Here is a 14446-nt window from a genome sequence, read left to right on the forward strand (position 1 = left end):
ATCTACGAGAATCAGTCAAAAACAGTCATTGGCTTGTAACAAGAGAGCATTTTATTTTTTTAGAATGGAGATGGAAGTTTTTGTCATATGACTTGGTTGGATGAGAAATGAGTTCACTACCTTTTTTCTGGTTCATTTGGTAAAATCTAGGTGGTTTAAGGTAGGTATCTTTGTTGGACATCTTTACTTAGTAAACTTTGGTGCATTCTCATTTCTATCTTTATGCTTCCTTGCCTATCCAAACTACAATTTATCATTTGATAAACCTTTTTTCTTTCCTTTTCTTTTCCGTTCAAAATATAATAAATAGTTGCAAGGATTTGCGTTCAACTAAAATATCCTTGTTGTAACTAATTTAACATCTGCCATTACTTTGAATATTATGTTGGGTAGTTGGCAAAATAAAACTAAGTGTTGCTCAATATGCATTCAAACCTTGATAATTGGTATTTAGTCAATTGACATTTGTTTTTAATCCTTTTGAATACATCAGTTGGTGGAAATGTAACCATTTACTCTAAGCACATCTGATTTTCTTTTTTTTCTTTTCTTTTTCTTTTTTTTTTTTTTTTTTGACAAAGGTATTAAACTTCAATAAAAATAGCCCAAGGTTAAGACAAATTCAAAATACAAACTCTACTAAAGAAAAGAAGAGGAGAGCAATAACAAAAGATCAAATACATTAATAGTACACACACAACTTCAAGGGGAAAAAAACCTAATGAAAGTTTCAAATCACTAAGGACAAAGATAAAATCTTACCTTATAAGAATACTAAATAGTAATAAAGGTTATGCTTGCGTTGATAGAGAATGACACATTAAAAGTCTTGTCTGAATTTACGCATTAAACAATTAGTTGTATTAAAGTGACAAATTTGATTGAGCGATCTTGTATGTACACTCTTCACAAGAGCATGGTCCTTTAGACAATCGGGTTAAGAGGGCAATCAAATAATAAATGATATTTGATCTCAACTCTACTAGTACACAAGACACACCATTGTAAATGCGAGTATTACATGATGCTACAATCATGCATGTGCAATCAATTTTAAATCCCAAGCCAAATAATGAAAAAATGTTTGGAAATATAACCTCTTAAATCAGAGAATGTTAGACCAAGTCACCACAAGATGCCTAAGGGGGAAGAACTTCCAAGCACCAATAATTAGAAATACTTCTAAGTGACAAGAAAGTTAGGTCGCACGATCTTCTCTTCCAAACTCAATCACAATCAATTATACGTGCTTGAAGAGATCAACCAATTCTCTTTAAGTTAGAATATCAATTCTAAGTTCCATTAGTATGGAGACAATTTTCAACCTGGAGTGGAATTATTCACATTCAAACTAATAACGATAGTAAATTGTTATAGAATATAACGTTCTAACCAAAGTTCAAGCTAAATTGAAAAATGGTGCCGATCTCCCGTAAGAATCAAACCAAAGGTGGATAGCCTACCAACACCCAAAAGAAAATCTAAAGTACCCAAGCCCAAATGCTTTGATAGGGCAAACTATACACCTCCACCCAGGTGACCTAAAAGATGTACATCTATTCATTTTTTCCTTCTTCATCATTCATCAATTTGAATGTTAATTTGTTACATAGTATTGTATATTATCTTCTGTAATTTATAAATCGACACTTTTTTAAAAAAAAAAATTAAAAAGTAAATATAGAACATTACAGAGGATAGAAACTAACTTGAATCTTTCAACGTTTAAGATATTTATGATTGGAAATTAATGTATTTGATCCTCCAACCACCATCACGTAGTATCCTCAAATAAAAATAGAAAAATCAAACCAATTTTTTGAATCATAATTATTATCCCACAAGTCATTCCATCGTAATTGTGAAAGTAAGAATTGAAACAATGTTTTACAAAGCAGAAACGAGATACATTTTATTAAAGATGGATGTTTGTGAACACAACAGATGATATTCATTGACTTTCATTTTTAGAGGGTAGAAGTTCAATATCTTACACTACCTAGAACGAAAAAATTATATATATATATGTGTGTGTGTGTGTGTGTGTGTGTTGTTTCCTTAGATAAAATAAAAGAAATCATGACGATATAAAAATTAGAGGTATTAATAATGCCAATTAACCCCACAAATTAGAAAAATAGAATAGTCAAAATTTTTCGTTCTAAAATCTTTTTCATTTCATTTCATAGTCGCAAAGCGGAAAGACGCCACTGCAGTTGGAATTACACACATCATTTTTTGGCAATTTCATGTTTTGTTGGTTTTGCGTTTCATCTTGCGGAGTCTCGATTGAGGGTCTCCAAGGCCGTCCTTCCCTCAATTTCCATTGATCTTTTAGTCGAATTCGAGTTTTCGATTCTTTCTCTTGTTCCTTAGGCTTCGGTGGTGGCAGATTCATGAAATTCTCGGTGATTTCAGTTCTTTTCATTTGTTTCATTCTCTTCTCTCCGTTGAAATGCATTCACGGCGAGGAGGAGGCTAATAAAAACAAATTTCGGGAACGAGAAGCCTCCGACGATGCCCTTGGATATCCTGAGATGTAAGTTTCGTATCGTTTGTTTAAATTTTTTCATTGTGCGTCTTTTGTGACCTGCAGTAAGTTAGTTATTTGAGATTAAATTGGAATCGAGATTTTTGGTGTATGTGGTTTGGTTGCTGTGAAATTGGCTGGAGGGTTTTTGGGGGAATGATTCGGTTCAATTTAAAGATTTGACTTTTTTTACTTTCGATCTTTTCTTTAGAGATGAGGATGCTTTGTTGAATACACAATGTCCAAAGAATTTGGAGCTAAGATGGCAAACAGAAGTGAGTTCTAGCATATATGCTATCCCCTTGATCGCTGATATTAATAGGTATAGTAAGCCTCTCACTAGTAAATTCCTTATTGGCATGAAGCTTAACCAATGTGTAAAGGATTACTTACAGTTTTAATGCTATGACAATTACACTTGGGGTGCGACCTCTTTACCTAAGCTTTATTTTTCTAGTTTATCTGTTTTACAGTGATGGGAAACTTGAGATAGTGGTTCCATCTTTTGTTCACTATCTTGAAGTTCTAGAAGGTTCTGATGGAGACAAAATGCCAGGTAAAAGTTGTGGTTGTTTTTTGGGGAATGCCAATTTATCTGGTTGATGATATGTTCATGTGGATTGAACCAAGCTATCAGCCTAAATTATGCATTTTTTATTAGGGTGGCCTGCTTTCCATCAGTCGACTGTGCATGCTAGTCCTCTTCTATATGATATAGATAAAGATGGTGTAAGGGAAATAGCTTTGGCCACATACAATGGGGAAGTACTCTTTTTCAGGTGCTTAGCTTTGCATCCTTTCACACACAAACCATCCCTTACATTTTTTATAGTTCAGTCCTAAAAAGGATGCGTATATATACTCCTAAAAAGGTCAATTGTTGTTAGGGTGTCAGGATATATGATGACAGACAAGTTAGAGATACCGCGTCGTCGTGTGCGCAAGAATTGGTATGTGAGTTTAAATCCTGATCCAGTGGACCGGTCTCATCCAGATGTTGATGACGAACAACTTGTCAAAGAAGCAAATAAGGCAAAATCAATCTCTCGTGAGTATATATCATCCATTGGACTATTAGTTTGCCTTACTTTCTCTGAAATCTACTGTTCATCTATGTAAATATTGAATTTTATGGCTGAAAACAATGTTATGATTCTCGTGAGATAAGGCAACTGACATCACAGTGTAAATATTGTTCCTGTAGAAACAAATGGAAGCGTTCCAGAGTTAAACCATACTATTGAGACCACAATGAATGGAAGTGTGACTGAACTAAATACTTCGTCTACAATACCAACTCATATGTCGAATATTTCAGACACAGTGAATAATAGTACAGTGAATGACAGCAAACTTGAACCGGGTATTGTCCTGCCTACAAGCTTAGCCAGTAATCCTTCTGTGAATGCTACAACTGGAATACTCGATAATAAGAATGGAACTGGGACAAGTAGACGACTTCTGGAAGTTAGTGACTCCAAACAATCTCAAGAAGATGGTTCTAGGTCCAAGGCAGATGGTAGTGGAGATGAGCATGTTGCCACAGTTGAAAATGAGGAACCTTTGGAAGCAGAGGCTGATTCATCATTTGAGATATTCCGTGAGAATGATGAGCTGGCTGATGAGTATAATTATGATTATGATGATTATGTTGATGAATCCATGTGGGGAGACGAAGAGTGGACTGAGGTTAAGCATGCAAAAGTGGAGGAATATGTGGATATTGACGCACATTTATTGTGCACCCCTGTAAGTTAACTCTTATACTTCAAATGAAGTTCTGTGTGATTCCTTACTAATCATATTACTCATTGTAACGATCTTTTAATGGTCACTAATTTCCAGGTCATAGCTGACATTGACAACGATGGGGTATCTGAAATGATTATAGCTGTTTCATACTTTTTTGATCACGAGTGAGTCCTCTTCGATACTGTCTCTTGTCTTTGGTGCTTCCTGTTTCTCACACATTAGATTGTAATGAGTTTCTCAGACATTAGATTGTAATGATTGAGGAAACTCAAATCAGGACACTTCTAAGTTTTATGTTTTATTTGGACTAAGTTTTTCGATGTGTATATTCAAATGTACATCCATGCACTTTTTGCAGTGTTTTTTGGGGGGGTCAAGAACTTGGTATATTTACTTGGAATCTTTATAATGCTCTGGGTGTAAATAGACTGTCTACTTTCATTTCCCTTGGCAATTACAAATGTGTCTTTTTTTTTCTTGTCTCTGTGTGTGTGCATTTGTTGGGGGGAAGCTTTCAATTATTATTTTGGTATTGATTATGGAGGAAATTAATGACCTCTATAATAATAGGTACTATGATAACCCTGAGCACAAGAAAGAATTGGGTGATGTTGATATTGGGAAATATGTAGCTGGGGCCATCGTTGTTTTCAATCTGGATACAAAGCAAGTGAAGTGGACGACTGAACTAGACTTGAGCACAGATTCTGCAAACTTTCGTGCTTATATATATTCCTCCCCTACAGTCATCGATTTGGATGGTGATGGGAATCTGGATATTCTTGTTGGCACATCCTTTGGCTTGTTCTATGTCTTGGACCATCTTGGTAATCAATTCTGAATACTTATTTTATTGTTTTATATATGTGTACTCTTAATTTGCTCCTAAAGCATATAAATTTGGGGAACATATAATTGGTTTTTCTTTTGGTTCCCTTTTGTTTTTCCTGTTTTAGGATTTTATACACTTTGTCAACTGGAAAAGATTTAAATGAATATCTTATCTTCAAAATAATGTACTGGCCTAACCTAAAGTAGCTTGTGGTTGTTTCTTCTCATCTTTAAATTATCTTTCTGATGCTTAGCACTTCATTACCCCCTGCAGGCTTTTACTGTACACCTTCTTCTTCCTCCTTTTTAGAAGATGACACTTATCTCTTGAATAGTATACTAATTTTCAGTACGTCCTCTGTTATGGGCCCCTGGCCTTGCTGGTTTTCCCATAGTAGGCTGATTAAATTTGTTTGTGCATTCTTGCATGTGCAGCCCATGGCTTGCTGTTGCTGGTTCATAGTACCTAATTATTAAATTTGTTCACGCGTTCTTCAAATTGCAATCTTCCACGAGTAACCTCTCTTCCTAATTTCCTGTAATTTGAATCTTGATTTCTATTTTTGCAGGCAAGGTGAGAGAAAAATTTCCCCTTGAAATGGCTGATATTCAGGGAGCTGTTGTTGCAGCTGATATCAATGATGATGGGAAAATTGAACTTGTGACTGCTGATACACACGGAAATGTTGCTGCTTGGACTGCTCAAGGTCAAGAGATTTGGGAAGTGCATCTAAAGAGTCTTATACCGCAGGTGAACCTCCTGTTTCTTGCTAGTTACTCTCTGCATGAAAGGATGCCAACATCAAGGTGCTGGTATAACATTCATGCATGACCTAGGATGAATCATGGATACTTGGATGCTAACACGTTATCAAAATGTGCAATTTTGCAAAATGATAGAAAGTAGAGTTATGTCTTCTGTTCACACTACCTTGAGGTGACGCTCGTTTAGGGAAAATTGAGATAGGAAGGCTAATGTTTAGATCGAGCTTGCATCTTTCACTGAATTTCAATTATATCATTTGCTGCTGTACTCCAAGTTACTTTCATTCTAACTTTTCAGATGGTGAAACTCTTTTCATCCAAATTTAGAAAAATAAACGAAGGAATTCATTTCATTTATTAACCCCTTGTGTTTTTCTTCTGTTTTTATTTTATTTGAGTTTGAGCTCTGTTTTAGTCAATGATCGGAAATGGCTTTTCTCAGCCATGATATCGATCATAGGTTCATGTGGTTTACTGCTGAATCCTACTGTTTGGAGAAATTGAATTGAGATAGATGGCTTGTTTTGAGATGGATATTTTTTTCCTAATGCTCATACAAAAAAGAAAAGTAATAAATAAATAACGTTGAGAAGTGCTGAAGTGAGACAAAAAAAAAAAAATGATAATGACAGAACCAGCTATTGCAGAGAGAGAGAGGTCAAAAGATCGTTGTGAGTTGAGTGTTGGGATTTAGGAGCCTGTTTGGATTCACTTTTTAAGTGCTTAAAAAATCTTTTTGCATTTAAGAATAATTTTTCAATCTAGGCTTCCAACTGAAATTGATGGCCGCCCTTAATTAGAAAGTTAATACAAACAGTCCCTTATACTGGGTTATTGATCTGGAGTTGTGTGTCTGTTTCTTGGAGATCTCTGTTTGTTGCACACGCAGTATCTGATATTTTCTTTTATAGGCCAGTATTTATTTAGCATTGTTTTTATGCATAAACTTATTTTCTCAGGGTCCATCCATTGGCGATGTTGATGGGGATGGTCATACTGATGTGGTGGTGCCGACGGTATCAGGAAATATATATGTTCTCAGTGGCAAGGATGGTTCATTTGTTCGTCCTTACCCTTATAGAACCCATGGAAGAGTGATGAATCAAGTTCTTCTTGTTGATCTGAATAAACGCGATGACAAAAAGAAGGGGCTTACTCTTGTCACATCATCGTTCGATGGGTATTTATATCTCATTGATGGACCTACATCATGTGCTGATGTTATCGACATTGGCGAGACTTCGTAAGATATTCTCTAAAACCTATGGGTGTTGTGACCAAATATCTTCTTTTGCTCTCCCTTCTTCAAGATTTCACTATCAATGCTTTCTTCCATCACAGATATAGCATGGTTCTCGCTGACAATGTTGATGGTGGTGATGATCTTGATCTCATTGTCTCCACCATGAATGGAAATGTTTTCTGCTTTTCCACTCCTGCTCCTCATCATCCTCTCAAGGTATATGATGATCTCAATCTGCTTTGCTGAATTCTTTTCTCACTCTCCCACATAAACTTAACATTACTTCTTTTGATTTAGGCATGGAGATCAAATAATCAAGGAAGAAACAATGTAGCAGTCCGGCACAACCGTGAAGGTGTCTTTGTTTCACATTCATCGAGAACCTACCGTGACGAGGAAGGCAAGAACTTCTGGGTGGAGATTGAGATTGTAGACCGTTACAGAAATCCATCAGGGACTCAAGCACCATATAACGTCACTGTAATTCAAACCCTACCTCCGTGCTTTTATTTTTCAAGTTTTGCACTTTGGAGTTGTTCTTTGAGAATTTACTCATTCTCTTTGGAATCGTGATTTTGATTAGAATATTATGCTAAAACTTGCAGACAACCTTGATGGTTCCCGGCAATTACCAGGGAGAGAGAAAAATAAGACAAAACCAAATCTTCAAAGAACCCGGAAAGCACCGGATAAAACTTCCGACGGTCAGTGTTAGAACAACAGGCACTGTGTTGGTGGAGATGGTTGACAAGAATGGACTCTATTTTTCGGACGAGTTCTCCCTCACATTCCACATGTATTACTATAAGCTTTTAAAGTGGCTTCTCGTCCTCCCAATGCTTGGAATGTTCGGTGTGCTCATGATCCTTCGTCCACAAGAGCCCGTACCATTGCCATCATTTTCCCGGAACACTAACCTATGATCACCGGCCCATACAGACAGATTAACATGAATGGACAAGGTATCCCTAAACCAAGAGCTGGATTATGCACGAATTTTTGTAATACATGTGTTTAGTGTTGATTGTTCATCTAATCTACCGACCCTTCGGACTTGATTAGGATTGGAAATTTTTGATGATGGAGTAGTGGGGTTTCTTATGAACATATATCTGGAAGTTATACAATCAGAAAATGTTGCAAGATCATGTCGATTTCGAGATCAAAAGGATTAAGTAGGCGATACATTGATATATTTATATGCAATCTATGTCCTTCTACTGACCTGTACTTCATTTGTTATTCTTGTATGAATTGCACTACTTTGTTTAGAGATGTCTTTGTTGGGATTTACCTACATCTACACCAACACAGTGGTCAACAAATCCATTTGGCGCAAAATTATCTTCAAAATTATATGAAATGAACCTACTTGTTTGTTGATTGAAATCAAAATTCACTAATTTTGTTCTATTTTAGTCTCTAAATTTTAAAAAACATCCATTTCATTTGGAACCTTTAGGGGCTGTTTGGGGGAAAGGTTAGTACTGTGGGCTTGGGTTAGCCCAACCCTAACCCCCGTTTGGTCTACGGTTTATGGAAATCCTAGTTTTAGGATTTCTTAAATACGATTTTCTTCTCCTCCAACCTGGCGTACGTTTCGTCTTCAACGCGTGTTTCGTCTTCCCCTCAATCGTCGTCTTCAACCCGTGTTTCGTCTTTTCTCATGAAATCCCATCAATTCTCCCTCTTTCATTGTCTGGTCTCCCTATTAAAAAATTAAATATAAATTAAAAGAATTATTAAATAATTAGGTACACGGCTATCCCAATTTTTTTTTCAAAAATTTGGTATACGATTGTTTAGATTTGGCTAGAAGATCGTTTAGAGTTAGTTAGAAGATCGTTTAGATTTGGCTACATGATCAGATTTGGCTACACGATCGTTTAGATTTGGTTGAAATCTAAACGATTTTTTTTTCAAAATCTAAACGATCGTGTAGGTAAATCTAAACGATTGTGTAGCCAAATCTAAACGATCGCGTACCAAAATCTAAACGATCGTATACCAAATTTTGAAAAAACAAATTTTGACACGGTTTTGGATACTGCGGAGTCACCATTGTCTAATTTTACGGTAAGTTAAATAATTTGATGATTAACACTTTCTTTTCATTGTAGGTGGTGGAATTATGTCTTTCGGCTATGGAGTCTAAACTATCAATACAATGAAAATAAAAATTACAATAGAAATGAAAATGAAATGATGCCGTATAACACAAATTTTTGTGTGCTTGGCTATTCAAATGTAGATGGTTCGACGCTGACAATAACAAAAATCATAAAACACATATGGAACTAGGCTATAAATCAATCAACACATTTTGTTTTTGGTTCGACACTTACATTATATTCATTTCCAAAGTAGATTTGAACTTTTTAAATTACAACCAATACAATTAAATCTCATTATCCTTTATGAGCTAGGAAAGGATCTAATGGACCTACAGATCAAAAGCTACAACGATATGAGATTAATTGGCTAAAATCATTAACCACGTTAATCAATATAGATATTCTTTTATATAGATATTCTTATTTTTTTTTCATATAAGTATTATCATTCTCACAAATCTTTCCAATTCTTAAAATAATTTTCAAAGTTTTATACAATAACCACTTTGATCACTACTTCGTCGTTCACCTTACTTATCATCGCAATCATCTTAGATCAACATGCTGATACCACAAATAAAAAATCGCGTCAATATATAGCCACTCTATCAAATCTTCGAGATCTTCTTTAAAAAATATAGATAAAAGATTCATATTTATGAGAAAGATCTTTTATTTTTAAAACAAATATCTTTTTAACCTCTTTATTAAATAAGGGAGTAGGTGAGGAAGAGTTTGGCTTTTCCAGAGGATAAGGTTTGCATCTTGAGAGAATGTCTAATATGAAGTTGACCGTCAAGCTTACGTCTCAAGTGGAACCCCAAATCTAAACGATCGTGTAGCCAAATGTGAACGACCATGTAGCCAAATCTAAATGATCGTATACCAAATTTTGAAAAAACAAATTTTAGATTTGGAATTCCAAATCTAAACGATCGTGTAGCCAAATGTGAACGATCGTGTACCAAATTTTGAAAAAAAAATGGTTTAGATTTGGGGTAGCCAAATCTAAACAATCGTGTAGAAAAATATAAACGATCGTGTAGACAAATTTAAACGATCGTGTACCCAAGTAATTAAATGATCGTATACCAAATCGCGTTACCAAATATATTACGCGTATTGTTGACGGGACATTTTTGGTATTTTACACGGTGTCCTTTACAAGGCCTGGTCTGACCTGTTTTCGTTCTGTCTTCTCTCAATCCATCTTCTTCCTCGTTCGTTTTGTGTTCTCCCTCAATTTGAACATCTCCCTCCTTCGTCTGACGACCCTCTGTTCTCCCTCATCAAAAAGTTTTTTTTCTCCTTATTTCGTTCTCTATTTTTCCTCGATCCGTTTTCATGCAAATTTATTTTTCGTTGCGTTTCGCCGATTGGTGAGGATTTCGTGTAGCCGAATCTCTATCTACATCTCTCTCATCCGTCTCTCTCACTCTCAAAAGGGTATGTCATTTTTGTTGAAGCCGACCCTTCCACGGCGTTGGCTCCAAACACGACAACCTTTTGGAGTATAGGGTTTTGCCTCCAAATAAATTTTGTTGAAGGCGACCCTAACAAAAAATCCTTGCCGCTCGAGTTTCCATTGTTGCAGCTGGATGTTTCGTTTGGCTTGGTGTTGTTCCTTCACTGATAAGGTAGATGCTTTGACACCATCGTTGTCTGCCAATGGTTGCCGAGCTTGGTAGGGAGGTATTGGACTATTTTAAATCCAATTTCAAAGCCGATGATGAGTTTCATGATTGACATATACTGATTTTGTTACATTTTTTGTTTTCCATATATGTATGTAGCTTGATTTGTGGAATCTGTTCTACTTTAATTACTAATTGCTGATGTATATGGGATTGCATTTTGTCTTTTGGTTAAGTTTTTTCTTAAAAAATGTATGTTGGCCTTATTCTGTTCTTTTTCGGTTGCTTTGTTTCGGTTACTTTGTTTGGTTTAGTTTGGTTTACTCTGTTGCTTCTTGTTACCCGAGCATGGTAGGGAGTTACTTCTGAATTAGATTTGTTTCATTTCTGTTTTGTCCCTTTAATTTTTGTCTTATCTTTTCATGTGTACTTGGCTGCAAAATAGCTTCCAATATCTACTTTGACTGTTGTTTGACTTTGGTTTACTTGTTGGATAGGTTTTGTTTGTGTGGGTTTAGTTTGGTTTACTTTCTCTCCCTTCAAGTTGTTTCTGCCCTTCATTATGTATATTACGATATTGGGAAAATCTCTTCATTTGTGTTTTGTCTCTTCAATGGTTTTTCTTATCTTTTCATGTGTACTTGGTTGCAGAATAGCTTGGTAAATCTACGTTTGACTGCTGTTTGACTTATCTTGTAGCCTACTTTTGCAGAGATTCTCCTGACTTTTCTTGGTTGGGTAATTTATTTGCATATTTAATCCCCATATCCTCTCTATATAAAACCTTCTTTTATGCTTATGACTTACCACTTCCATTTCTCTTTGCTTGGCTCTTTCCTTCATATTTTTCTTCTTCTTTCATAGGTAAATGACTCTTTCCTTCATATTTTTCTTCTTTTGTATGTCCACTATGTTTGTATGTCTTGTTCTCTCACGGTTTGTATGCCTTCTTCTCTCTCAGTTTCTGCGTTGTTCTCTCACCGTTTATGTCCTCTTTTGTATGTCCAGTATGTTGTATGTTATGGACAGTTTATTTATATACGTTGGTATCATGTTTATCACCTACTTTCTGCCTATTTTTTTACATGTGTTTCTGCATTTTTTTGTTTGTTTTTTTATCAATCTTAATTGATGTTTCAACCACTATGAAATCTAGTTCAAGTTATTGAACCGATTTCTAAACACTGAGGTTGCTTAACATTTGTTTTCAAATTTTATTTTTTGTTTTCAATGTTTTTTTTACCGTTTCAATATTGGGTTAGTGATTCTCAATACAAGGTATGCACTTCTTCCATTTCTTTTTTTTTTTTTTCAATTATGTTGCATTTGAAAAAGTATATTGTTTTTGGCCTCACTTGTATATTAACTTGTTCATTTTTTTTCAGAACGTCCCCGGTTATCCCACACTTATAAGAGGTATTATGGCTTAGGCATACGTACATTAAACTTCCATGTTCTATTTCTTCATTTCATTACATTATAAATTATGTATGTACATATTTTTATAGACTATTTGTTTTGTAATAATTTATTTTGAGGGACATTTCATTTATATACATTCAATAATATTAATTTTCTTTCCATTGTATGTTTTCAATATCTATTTAAATTAAACTTTCATGTCCAACAATCGCCCTTTGAACAAATTTTCATACCAATGTTTATAACTAAGAGAAATAAAACAAATAACTTAACAAATTAACATACCAATGTTTATATGTTCACAATTTTTTTATGAAAAAAGTTTTCAAAGTTTTAACGAACCTTGTAAGTAAGACAAATAAAGCAATTAACTTAACACCATACTATAGTTATAAGTTCACAATTTTTTTTATGAAAAAAGTTTTCAATGTTTTAATAATCCTTCTAAGTAACACAAATAAAGCAATTAACTTAACACCATACTACTTACAAACCAAAGACGTTCTTCTCTTACATACCAAAAAAAAAGTTTGAAAATAATATTTTTATCATAACGTTCTTCTCTCACATATGATTTTTCTAATACCTATAACACGTTGTACTTACAATTTTCATACGGCCTTTAGAATGCAACCTGTATTTTAAAATAACGTTCAAAACAAGTTATTTGTTTTATGTTACACAAACGAAGTAAGATTGAAACATTTGTACATATGCTATTTGTTTTTTGTACGTAAGTTTTAAGTAAAGTTACAACTTTTTGTACATAAGATGGAAACATTTCATACATGTCATGTATCGCATATTTTATAGGGGGGTTTAACAAATTACTAAGTTTAGAGTATTAGTAAGTGCGTAATAAGCTTTAATTAGGGACTTTTCACAATGTATATGGATATTGTACTAATTCACTTAGTACATATTTTTTAGGAAACTTTACATAGTTTATAATGGACCAACAAACACTCATTGGCGTCCTAACTGCATTCACGCTAGCCCAACGTCAGATCTTACTAATGTTGGAGCTACTAATGAACGACAATAGGCGTATCACACATATACCGTCCGATACACGCCATAGAATAAGGCAGCTTGCGTACTTTTGCATGATACACGAGTTAGATCTTATGTGTCGGCAAAGCACGCGAATGAACAGGCGAACATTCGCAATTCTATGTCATTTACTTCGGATTGTATTTGGTCTTTTGTCCACCGAGATTGTCGACATTGAGGAAATGGTAGAATTGTTCTTGCACGTCCTTGCCCATGACGTGAAGAACCGCATCATTCAAAGGGAATTTGTACGGTCCGGTGAGACAGTATCGCGACATTTTAACCTTGTACTATTGGCTGTCGTTCGACTATACGAGGAGTCGATAAAGAGACCTGTTCCGGTGACAAACAACTACAATGATCAACGTTGGAAGTGTTTCGAGGTGGGCATGGTACAAGTTTAATGTATTTGAGCTTAATGTATAGGACACTTATATCGGCGTGTTTATTACAACCTGTAGAATTGCCTTGGCGCGTTAGACGGACGTACATAAAGGTGAATGTCCCCCCAACGACGTGTTTATTCGTGGAAAGTCGTACTATCCCCTGCAAGTCCAGTGTCGTACCATACTAGCATGTTGCTTGCTCCACAATTTGATCAACAGAGAAATAACATATTGCGACGACGTTGACGACATGGACGAGGGAGACTCCATGTACGCGACGACCACCGCTTCATAAGACATTCACTACATTGAGACGACAAATGAGTGGTCTCAGTGACATGACGAACTAGCCGAATCGATGTTCACTAATTGGCAGTTGCGTAACGCTTAGATAAGACAATTTTATATTACAAGTCATCGATTGTATGCGAATTTCTATCACCTGTAAAATGTACTGTTGCATATGAAATGTACGCGTGCCTTTTGTTTGTGACTGTTAAATGTGAAATTATGAAATTACTAACGTACTCCATGTATTTCTTGTAATTTGTCATTCTTAGTATGTCAATCTCAAACCGTGCCCCGAGACATGTCTGGACGGAGGAGGAGGAGGGCACTCTTGTGGAGTGTTTAATGGAGTTGGTGTCAATGGGGGGATGGAAATCGGATAATGGTACGTTTTGGCTAGGTTACCTGACCCAGTTGGTACGCATGAT

General features: G+C 35.3%; 1 protein-coding gene across 2 annotated transcripts; it reads left to right on the forward strand.

Moving 5' to 3' along the window:
* Positions 1 to 2137: 2137 nt before the first annotated feature.
* LOC103491031 (protein DEFECTIVE IN EXINE FORMATION 1) lies at positions 2138 to 8345 on the forward strand. Of its 2 annotated transcripts, XM_008450821.3 has the most exons (13): positions 2138 to 2539; positions 2742 to 2852; positions 3004 to 3086; positions 3192 to 3309; positions 3418 to 3578; positions 3735 to 4279; positions 4376 to 4446; positions 4853 to 5109; positions 5683 to 5864; positions 6838 to 7121; positions 7220 to 7337; positions 7419 to 7601; positions 7727 to 8345. In XM_008450821.3, exons 1-13 carry the CDS (start codon positions 2397 to 2399, stop codon positions 8042 to 8044), a joined length of 2574 nt encoding a protein of 857 aa, XP_008449043.2. In that variant the 5' UTR covers positions 2138 to 2396; the 3' UTR covers positions 8045 to 8345. The 2 variants fall into 2 exon arrangements, with proteins under 2 accessions (XP_008449043.2, XP_008449053.1); XM_008450831.3 differs by lacking the exon at positions 2138 to 2539 and having other exon boundaries at positions 2750 to 2852; positions 2988 to 3086.
* Positions 8346 to 14446: the final 6101 nt, after the last annotated feature.

This window comes from Cucumis melo, chromosome 8 (genome assembly GCF_025177605.1).
Source record: "Cucumis melo cultivar AY chromosome 8, USDA_Cmelo_AY_1.0, whole genome shotgun sequence".
NCBI classification, from domain to species: domain Eukaryota; kingdom Viridiplantae; phylum Streptophyta; class Magnoliopsida; order Cucurbitales; family Cucurbitaceae; genus Cucumis; species Cucumis melo.